This window comes from Pteropus vampyrus, unplaced genomic scaffold, assembly GCF_000151845.1.
Source record: "Pteropus vampyrus isolate Shadow unplaced genomic scaffold, Pvam_2.0 Scaffold16, whole genome shotgun sequence".
In the NCBI taxonomy this organism is placed as follows: Eukaryota; Metazoa; Chordata; class Mammalia; order Chiroptera; family Pteropodidae; genus Pteropus; species Pteropus vampyrus.
Genome location: NW_011888797.1, coordinates 10,631,079 through 10,641,562, shown reverse-complemented (window position 1 = coordinate 10,641,562; position 10,484 = coordinate 10,631,079). Strand labels below are relative to the sequence as shown.

At 55.8% G+C, this 10,484-nt stretch overlaps 1 protein-coding gene across 1 annotated transcript in view; it reads left to right on the top strand.

Annotated features, from left to right (window-relative positions):
* The first annotated feature begins 1,501 nt into the window (after positions 1-1,501).
* MFNG (MFNG O-fucosylpeptide 3-beta-N-acetylglucosaminyltransferase) overlaps positions 1,502-10,484 on the top strand; it is a 10,960-nt gene continuing 1,977 nt past the window's right edge. The window contains exons 1-6 of the mRNA XM_011387532.1: positions 1,502-1,962; positions 6,302-6,350; positions 6,730-6,832; positions 7,272-7,425; positions 10,038-10,123; positions 10,380-10,480. Of these exons, the coding sequence (XP_011385834.1) occupies positions 1,708-1,962; positions 6,302-6,350; positions 6,730-6,832; positions 7,272-7,425; positions 10,038-10,123; positions 10,380-10,480 (748 nt within the window). The 5' untranslated portion in view covers positions 1,502-1,707. The remainder of the gene's footprint in view (positions 1,963-6,301; positions 6,351-6,729; positions 6,833-7,271; positions 7,426-10,037; positions 10,124-10,379; positions 10,481-10,484) is intronic.

The following is a 10,484-nucleotide window of genomic DNA, read 5'->3' as shown; positions in this document are numbered from 1 at the left end:
TGAACTGTGGTCTGTGTGGCACGAAGCCAGGGGTCACTTGGTGATGCTATTCCGAGAAGATGGGCTGTGAAGGGGCCTGGTGTGGGGCTGACCCATGGGAAGGTGAGTCATAAGGGCTGGTTTTCCTAATGCAGGGTTGGGCCACAGCAGGCCCAGTTCAATTCGCCAGCCATCTGGTACTTTCTTGTGTCTAATTAACAAATATTTATTGAGCTCCAACTATGTGCCAGGCACTGTTCTAGGCACTGGGGAAATTCAGTGAATAAAAAAAAAAATCCCTGCCCTGATATTCTCATGAGGAAGATAGACTATACATAAGTAAAATAGGGTGTTGGAAGATGAAAAATGCTATGGAAACGACCCAGCAAAAAAAGGGGACCTGGGAAGGACAGGTTTGGGGGCCTGTGAACTAGGGGGTGGGGAGCAGGGATCGTAATTTAGATAAAGTGGTCCAGGAAGGCCTCATTGGGAATATGCATTTGTGTGAAGACCTGAGGGAGATGTGTGTCTCTCTGGGGAGAGGCCCAGGCAGGAATAGCATGTGCAAAGGTCCTGAGGGGGGTGAGTGCCTGGAGTGGCCAGGAGCCCAGTGGGTCTGGAGTGGAGGGGGCCAGGGGAAAGTAGTAGGAAGCGGGGTTGGAGTTAAGTAGGGGCCAGGTCCTGCAGGGCCTGTGGGCTGGTGTACGATCTTTGGCTTTTGATCACAAAGGAGGATAGAAGCTAGTGCAGGGTTCTAGCAGGGGAAGGATGCAGTACGAGTGACCTCGTGCGAAACTAGGTGGAGGGGGTGGCTGGAGAAGGCCCTCTGTGTGTCCAATGTTTTGGCTGAGAGAGAGGCAGCAATACAGATGGCTGAGAGAGATGGGTACTGAGGGCCACAGCAGGACAGGCTCCCTCAGGGGCCCTTCTGTGGGCCAGAGACCTGGCTCTGTGGCTGAGCTGCTGGATCATTTTAGATCATTCGGTGGTGTGTGCTCAGCTATAAACTGGGATTAAAAATGCTAGTGCCGTTATGAAGACCAAAGGAACTCCCCGAACTGCTGGGGGCGCTCCAGAGGTTGGAAGGGGGCATCCCAGAAGGCCCCGTGGAGAAGGGACTCTTTGAGCTGAGCCTTAAAGTCCAAATAGAATTAAGCCTGGTGGAGGGTACGTGGATGACCATGGCTGAGGGAAAGCAACCAGGAGGAGGAACAGTGTGAGCCAAAGCTGGGAGGCTGGATCCCAGGTCACCATAAAATAAAGGGTGTTGAAAGAGCTACGCTGCCCATCTCAGGGGAGTAGGGAGTGGGAAGGCTGGAGGGCCCCTTCCTTCCATCCGGGCATAGAGAGTTTGTTTGTTGCTCCCACCCCCACTGCAGCAGCTGTCAGGGTCGGGGCTGTCCCTTCAGCTGCCTCTTTTCCAGCCACCTCTGGGACTCTCATGGGGGCAGCCCCGCCCCTCAGGCTGCGCTGGAGGCAGGGGCGGGGCCAGGCGCCCCAGCGCCCGCGGCGGGAGCGCAGCCAGAGCAGGTGGAGGGCTGGCGGCAGTGGTGGAGGGGCTGCCATGGCTCGGCCTCTGGGGCCAGAGCACTAACTCCCACCTCTTCCCTCCTTGCCTGTCTCCGATGCCTGCCAGACCTTTGCCTTTGCCGGGCACCCCGCCTGACTAGCCTCCCCTCCCCGTCCAGTTGGGATTGGGGGGCTGAGCCGTCTGGGGTCCGAGGGCCAATGCAGTGCCGGCTCCTCCGGGGCCTGGCCGGAGCCCTCCTCACCCTTCTGTGCACGGGGCTCCTCTCCCTTCGGTACCACTTGAGCCTGTCTCCGAAGGGCGTTCAGGAGACTCCGGGGCTGAGCCCGCCAAGCCATCCGCCCCCAGAGCTGCAGCTGCGGGATGTCTTCATCGCAGTCAAGACGACCCGGACCTTCCACCGCTCCCGCCTGGAGCTGCTGCTTGACACGTGGGTCTCCAGGATCAGGGAACAGGTGACCAGCTGCCTGCTGTGGGCCCCAGGAGTGGCCCCTGGCCTGAGGGACTCAAAGAGGCCTTTGTACTGGGCCGGGGTCCTTGGAGGCCTCACAGGAGAAGCTTCCTGTCCACCTCCCCACTCCCCCAGACTCCCGGGGTCCGGGCACTCCAGCAGCCCTGGCCGTGCCTGCTGGCTGTAGAGCCCACTGCTCCTCAGGCTCGCTGCTCTGTCTCCTTCCGAGGCTAAGCGCCTGCCCCAGGCTTCTGGGTCCCTCCGGGGGTGCCTTTATTCCCTGGCTGTTTCAGTGCAGGCTTCACTCCTGCTCATCCTGGCCCAGCCTGGCTCTGGGGGCAATGGTGGGTTTTGGGCGGCTGCGGCAGAGGCCTTGGAGGTCCTGGCTGACACGCACCCAGGCCGATGCCTCCAGTCCAGGCCCTGGGTGATGTCCTTCTGGCTGTGAGAACAGGGGCTGAGCTGCTGAGGAGGGGACCATAGGTGGTGCCCGTTGGGGAAGGGGCCGGTGTGGGGGGCATCCTTTTGGAATTCCTGACAGCCCCTGCCCCCATGCCTCTGATGCCAAGGGTGTGCCAAGGGGAGCAGCATCTTGCCTCCTGTGCTCATTTCCTGTAGGGCAGTTTCCGAGGCAGGAAGGGAGGGTACGTGCTATGACGGTGGTGGCTGAGGCAGTGGTGGGCACGAGGTCGGGGTAGGGGCCTACCCAGCACGTGGGATTGTGTGTGTGTGTGTGTGTGTGCGCGCGCACGCACACAAGCATGCACGCTCACGTGCATGCACGCTCACATGCATGGAACCAAGGTGTGTGTTAGACACGCTATGGCAAGGGGCATGTGGGTGACGGCTCCTGGCTTATGTCTGTCCCTGGAGGCAGCTCTGACAAGCGGAGTCCCTCCTGGCTCTCTCCCTCCCCACACCCAGTGCCCACCTCAAGCGAAGTCAGTGATTTGGGGGTGTTAGGAACCATCTGTGTGTGCGTGTGTGTGTGTGCGTGTGTGTGTATAAATCTACCATCTGAGGGGTAGGTTTACACACACGCATACGCACACACACACACGCACTGTCCCCACTTTGGCAGCTGGCTCAGTGGGAGGAAGTGACTGAGCCTTCAGAGGGGGTTGGGGACTCCTGGGAGACTAAGGAGGGGGGAGGTGATGCCTGATAAGAGGTCAGAGCCTCCCGGGGAGAGGGCACCCCCTGCCCCATGTCCTAGCACCCTGGATTAACACTTTCTCTGCCAGGCCCCCGGCACTCCAGGCTCTTTCTTGAAGCCCCCGCATAACTTCTCATCTTGGGGAGATTCTGGTTCTACTTGCGGAAGCAGCTGAGCCTGGCCCTCCCCAAAGACCTTCCTGTTTATGGTGCTGTGTCTGTGTGTACCCGGGACCGAGGCCTCACGTGGTCTGAGGCCCTTTCCTGTCTTGTCTTGATTACTATGGTGGTGCCCTTGCCTCGAATGAGGAAACTGAGGCCAGAGAGGAGGAAGTGCTGGCCAGCGTTGTCCCGAAGGCCCGAGGGGGCAGAGCCCAGTGGCACCCAGCCCCCACCTCCTGGCTGGGGCCCTACCTTCTCTGCTGAGACCCGGGATCCCGGAACTGCCTGATCACTGGGCTACAAGAAAGGGTCTTTAGGCCTCCAGCCTAGGTGGCAGGACCAGGCCAGCAGAAGAGAGGCAAGCAGCCAACTCCTCTGGGTCCTGAGCTCAATCCCAGATGCCAGCCAGGCAGCCAGAGGAGTACCTGCCAGCTGCTCAGCATCTAAGGGGCTGCGTGTCAGATGCATCACCCTATTTACCCCTCATAATGATCCCGAGTGGTAGCTATTGTGGGGGTTGGGAGGAGTTCCTTCAAAATGTGCCTCCCTGGCACGCAGATTATTTCAAGCCGAAAACGATTAAAGCCCAACAAACTCAAGAAGAGGTTTTTACTCCTGCCTTTCTTGCCTAAGGAGATTCAGCTAGAAAAAGCTGCTTCAGGGAGGGAACTTTAGCTTTGTTACCTTAGCATATTTGAATCAAGTGTGGCAGACAGAGGATTCAAGCAAAAATCTGTTCGTTAGATTCTCCTTTGTGTCCCATTATTTCTAGCCCTGTAAGAATTTGTTTACCAAATGTTTGCTCTTTCTCATCTACCTCTGAATTGCCTGCCTCTCCCTTCTTAGTCCAGAATCCTCACTGTCTTTGGAATTTTCATACGTCTGTGAATTCCCCATGCACACCCATAAAAATTTGACTTTCTCCTGTTAATCTGCTGTAAATCATTTGAATTATTCAACCAGCCAGAAGAACTAAAGGGGTAAGGGGAAGGTTTCCCCAGCTGACACTATTGATATTCCCATTTCACAAGCGAGGAAACTGAGCACAGTTAAGCAGAGGCAGGAGATGAATTCACTCAGACACCTGCCCTCACCCCCAGTGCCAGGGGCAGAGTCTAGAATTTTGTCCTTTAAGACAGAGTTGAGAAAAGGAAAGATGCTCAAACAGAGGAAGAGGAGGGGGCGCGGGGAGACCACGCTCGCCACTGCATCTGGCCCCCTTTGTCTCCACTCCTTGGCTCATCTCTATGACTTTGACCCAGGCCCTCCGTGTTTTAGCCCTCAGTTTCCCCATCTTCACAGGACGGAAGGATCTTGGAGCCTCTCTCAGCTCTGCCATCAGAAGCGGGCCTGAGCTGGTTAACTCCAGGGCTGGGCACCCACCCCAGCTGGTTAAGGGCGGCCTGGTGGCAGGTGGGCCTTTGTGGAAGCAGGCTGGGGCTCGTGCTCTGGCCCTTGTCCCATTCAGAGGGGGCGGGCTGGAGGAGGCATGTTTTGTGATCTGTGAGGAGCCTTTCTCTTCCCCACAATCCCCTTGGGGGCAGGGGTAGGAGGGGTGTGGGGAGCAGTGATGGCCCCACATCTCCCCTCTTCTGTAGCAGATGGCCCCCGGCCAACCCCTCCCTTCCCCCCCCACCCCCGGCTGGCTGCCTGTCCTTTTGTTTTCCTGCAAGGTTTTAACCATTGTCAGGGTCCCCTCTTTAAACACACCAAGTACAACCCTCGCTCAGAGGAAATTGCCTGCTGCTGGTGCCAACCTCAGGCTTGCCATACACCCTGCCCAGCCCCAGGCCCTGCTTCAGGGCCCCTCCCCCTCCCACCCCCCATCACTGATTCACTGGGGCTTGCTTGCCCATCAACAATGTTCCCTGACCCATTTGGCCCATGCTGCAAACTTGAGAGAGTTCCACTATCTCCACTGGCTGTTTGGTGGCAAAAGTTTGCCAAGGAGCAGGGGTAGAAAGGCCTGACTTCTTTTACTGGCTCCCTTGGGAGCTGTGTTGAAAACGGACGTGAGGTTGGGGGTAGGACAGAGCAGGGAGCCCAGGGAAAAGGTGACTGCAGCAAAGCAGGCAGGCGGTGACAAGGGTGGGCTGGGCCATGGGGTGGCCCTGGAGGCTGGTGGGGAGAGGATGTACCCCGGGTGGACAGCATGTGCTGACAGACCAGATAGGGGGTGCGAGAGAAAGAGAGGAGACATGGTGACCCCAAGTATCGGGTCCAAGCAAGATGGGGAGACCAAGAGGAATACAGGTCTTGGGGTGGCGGTGGTCAGTGCTCAGTCTTGAAGCACTGAGTCTGAGGGGCCTGTTAGGTCTCTAGGGACGAATGGGGATAAGTCATGGCTGCAGTGGGGTTTGAGAGCAAGGGAGAGGTCTGAGGCCCGTGGGTTCGAATCCCAGCTTACACTTGCCAACTGTACAGCCTTGGGCTGTCCCTTAGCCTCAGTTGTGCCGTCTGTGAAGGGGACAGAGTACCACACCTGTTTCGATGCTCAGTGAGTTGTGAGGGCCCAGGAGTGTGAAAGGTCCCGGTGGGGTGCCTGTCCGACCTGGGAGAGCTGGATCGGATCTTGATACAAGATTTCCGAGATGTGTCAGGGCCCCTGCACTCGCACAGGGAGTTTGTGCGACTGTGAAAGTTGTGACTATCTCCCTAAGTGGTGTCCCAATGTGTGGGTCTTTTCACATCGGTCTGTCTCCTGACAAAGTGTTGTGTATAAGTGATTGTGGAGGAGCTAAGTGGGACTGTGCGTGTGTCTGTATGTGTGTGTGTGTGTGTGTGTGCGCGCGCGCGCGTGTGTGTGTGTGTTTGGGGGGAGGGTAGCTGAGAAACTCGTGTTGTCTTGAAGGAGTGCGTGGCTATGAGAGGGATTTGTGTCTATCACTGAAGGAGGACAGAGGTCTGCTATGTGTGTGTGTACCTGGATTGGGGTTCGTTGGGGGCTTGGCTGTGGTGGGCTGTGGGCTGACCCCCCAGAGTGCCCTTGGCTGAGCCCAGTCCTGACTTCTCTTTTTCTTTCCCAGACATTCGTCTTTACTGACAGCCCGGATAAAGGCCTCCAGGAGAGACTGGGTAACTCTGCCTGACCTGGGTGGGGTGGCTATCCCCTGGCCTGGGAGCCCCCAGGAAACAAGGCTGCTCAGCCATAGCACGTGGGGATTCTCCTTGGCTCAGGACGGGAGCAGGCTTCTTCCCTGGAAATGAGTGTGGGTGTGGAGAGGGACTGTGCCAGACAAGACCCTGGACATCTGGGCACCAGCCTAATCTGTTTTCCGTCAGCTCTGGGCTTCTGGGCGGGTCAGCCCTCCCTGACCTCAGTTTCCCCATGTGTAAAATGGGAGTGGGTAGACTACTCCAGGCTCTCCGAGACCTTGCTCTACATTGTCGCAGAGTGTGCAGAGCTGTGGGGAGGAACCGGGCAGGGGTTCCTGACTAGTCTTCGCTTCTCCAGGGCCACACCTTGTGGTCACCAACTGTTCTGCGGAGCACAGCCACCCCGCCCTGTCTTGCAAGATGGCTGCTGAGTTTGATGCCTTCTTGGCCAGTGGGCTGAGGTGAGTGCACTTGGGTCTCTGGGGACAGGTGTGACATTTGCTTCACGCCAGTTCCTGAATGGGGTGTTGTGTTGAAAACGTCATTTTCAAAAACATGAAGTCATCTGGGTCCTGTGAATTAAATTCCATCATGCAGGACCTACTGTGGTCTGTCTTTGGGCAGACCGTCTGGATTCAAATCCTGTCATTCACTGGCTGTGTGATCTTGGGCAAGTGTCTTAACCTTTCTGAGTCACAGTCCTCATCTGTTACATGGACACACCTTCTTCAAGATCTTACACAAGATGCTGCCTGGCATAGAATAGGCGCCTTACATATGAGCCGCCCCTGCCCTGTAACTGCTCATTGACTGATTTAGGGGGCACAGGCAGAGTCTGGCTGGCTGGCAGCCTTTAGGAACCCCACTCCAAGCTCATTGGCCACATGTCCATCCCTACAGGTGGTTCTGCCACGTGGATGATGACAACTATGTGAACCCAAGGGCACTGCTGAAGCTGCTAAAGGCCTTCCCACAGGCCCTCGACGCCTACGTAGGTCGGCCTAGCCTGAACCGGCCTATCCACGCTTCTGAGCCGCGGCCCCACAACCGCACGGTCTGTTCCTCCCTGACTCCTTTGTATGCTGGCCACCACAGCCTAGGCCAGGCCAGATTTGGGGTCAGGGTCAGGCTGGGGAGGGGCCAGGCTGGGGCAGGGCTGTGGAGGAGTCGGGAGGGTTTTCTGGGTTTCAGATTTGGCCTTGTCGCTGTGTGTTTGGGCTGGTGGATTTGTCTCTGATGCTCAGCCTTCTCTGTGAAATGGGGAGACAGATGATGCTGGTAAGGCAGAGAGACTGTCACATAGTAAGGCCTTGGTCATTGAGGAGCACTGGCTTCTAATGAAGCGCGTGTGGGGTGAGCTGAGGCTTCCTGACTCCACCGTTGGGCAGCTAGTCACCTGGTGTCATCGTGTAGTCGTGCAGGTTCTTTAGATGCTGAATGCTGCTGGGCCAGGTGGTAAATTGCTGCTGCCTCTGACCCCCGAATTCTCACCTCCCCTGGGTGACCCCACTGCAGACTTCACTGACCAGCAACTGAAGAGTTGACACCTGGCACAATAGGGTCCCCCGCACCAGCTTCAGCTCCAGATCTTGAAGGACACTGATTAAGCTTGCCAGGTTTAGAAAATAAATAAACAAAACCCAGGATACCTGTTAAATCTGACTTTCAGATAAACAAAGAAGAATTTTTTAGTCTAAGTATGTTGCATGGTTTTTCTCTGTCCCCAGGATGCCACCAGGCTTTCGGGACTGGGGAGGCCAAGGTCTCTAGGGCTTCTTTGGCCCCAAGAAAAAGGCAAGTCAGGGGGTCCCTTGCCTGGAGGCGGAGCCTGCAGCAGGAGCTGGGCCCTGCTGTGGGGCTGTCTCCCTCCCTAGGTCACCATCTGCTTCATCAGGGAAACCAAGAGCAGGAAACGCAAAACCTTAATCAGCAGCTAATCAGCCTCTGAGTCTTAATTAAACCCTCCTGAGCTCCAGGGTATGTGCATGTGAGTCATTCTAGGTGGGTCTAGGGGTCTCTCGGGCTCCCATACCACCTTGCCCCCGACCTTCGAGGTTGAGAACTCTGCTCGGCAGCCAGACTGTCTGGGTTCACATGCCAGCCCTGCCATCTCCTGGCTTCGTGACCTTGATTGAAGTCAACTTACCTCTCCGTACCTCAGTTTTCTCATCTGTGAAATGGGTGATAATAGTCCCTTACTTATAGGGTGGTTGTGAGTAAAAAAAAGCTAAGTGTCATCTATTTAAGTGCTTGGGATGGGACCTGGCATGTAATAGACACTGGTGTTAGCAATCAGTACGCGACTCAGCTCAGCCTTCATCTCTGAGCTGTGTTCTTCCTGTGCAGGTTCAGCATCCTGCTGGGCACATCCAAGCCCCGCCCGCTGAACATGCACGAATGGCTTCCTTGGCACACATCCTACCAGGGGGAGGCCAGGACTCTGCCCTCGGCCTGATCAGATCCTGAGGTCCCTTGGGGTGGCTCCGGCTTGAGGTCAGTCCCAGCTAGGACCTCAGGCGAGTGACTTTATTTCTATGAACCTCAGTCCCCTCATCTGTAGCATAATCCTTAGCAAAGAGCTTGGCACAGTTAATGCTCAGGGTTAGGCAGCTCTTTGTTACTGCTGTCGTTACTATAATTATCTGGGAGTGGAAGCCGTGTGCTCATTAATTCATTAAATAAGCATTTATATTTATAAGCTTTTTCTGTGTCAGCTACTCAAGAAGCCATTCATTCTGCTTTATTGAGCTCTGACCTCTCTCTAAGCAAGTGGGATTTCCAAAAGTAAGCTCATAGAGGTTTTTAGGGGAATACCTCTGGGCCAGGAAAACCATCAGGTTTAAGAACTTAGAGCTGATGATGCGCTCACAGGTGACAAATCAGAGGCCCAGAGAGAGGCAATGACTCTCAAAGTTCTGCTTTGAGCTGTGCAGTGGAGGAGGCAGGCTTCCCAACTCCCTGATGAGGGTTCTTTTCACTGCTCATCGTGGGAGCTAACTCAACCCAATGCAACATGCATCAATGAAGCACCAACTGTGTACCTGGGAGAAGGTAACCTTAGAGGACTTGTTTGACCAGGAGATGGTACAGCTGAAAGGGTACAGTGTTTCTCAAAAACCTTAGAGGAATCCATGGGTGAATTCACGGGTCCTCACAGAGGAGGTAGAAAAGGCCTTGGTGATGCTGGGCAGGGGAAGAAAATGGTTTAAATTCTAAAGGGTTGTTATTGGTTCCTGAGATTGCAGTGTCAAGAGTTTGCTGGCCTCAAGGGCTCACAGGACTGTCTATTCTCTCTTACTCTGTGAAAGGCCTCATTCTTTCCTTTCGTGGAAAAGTTTTCTTGGTCCCAGGAGTTGGGAGTAGTGAGGCCAGTGTACATGGCCCAGTATAGGTGGCATCAGGATTACAGCTTCCAGCTGGTGACCCTGTAAAAGCATCTCTTCCTTACAGTTAGCAATATAGAGCTCAGGAGAAGACTCCGATTGGCTGGCCTAAGTCATGTGCCTATTGCTGAGCCAATCAGTGGGTCAAGGGGTGTGGCCCTGCACTCATTCTTGGGGCATCTGCTCACTTCTGTAGCCTAGAGGAGCAAGTTCTGTGTTTGGCAGCTCCTCCCAAGCTCCAGGCTTACTCTGTTCCTTGGCCCTCCTATTCTCTTTCCCCCAGAGGCTGGTGCAGTTCTGGTTCGCCACTGGGGGTGCTGGCTTCTGTATCAACCGCAAACTAGCTTTGAAGATGGCTCCATGGGCCAGGTAAGCAGAGATCCGCAGGTGGGTGAGGGAGGGTGAGCGGCTTTGAGAGGTGGTGGCACCTGTTGTGTGTGTGGGGCCTTTGCAGCAGGAAGGGCTTGAGAGAGAGCATAGGAGCTCACACGGTACGCAGGAGGCAGATGCTAGAGCCGAGCTCTGCTCTGCTAGCTGGTCCCAGTGGAGGGCCTCCTGGGAGGCAGGGAGAAGCTCTAGGTGTTGAGGGCCCAGGCCAGTGGCATTGAATGGCTCTGTTTCTCAGCGGCCCCCGCTTTGTGGAAACATCCGCCCTCATCCGGCTGCCTGATGACTGTACCGTGGGCTACATCATTGAGTGCAAGCTGGGTGGCTACCTGCAGCCCAGTCC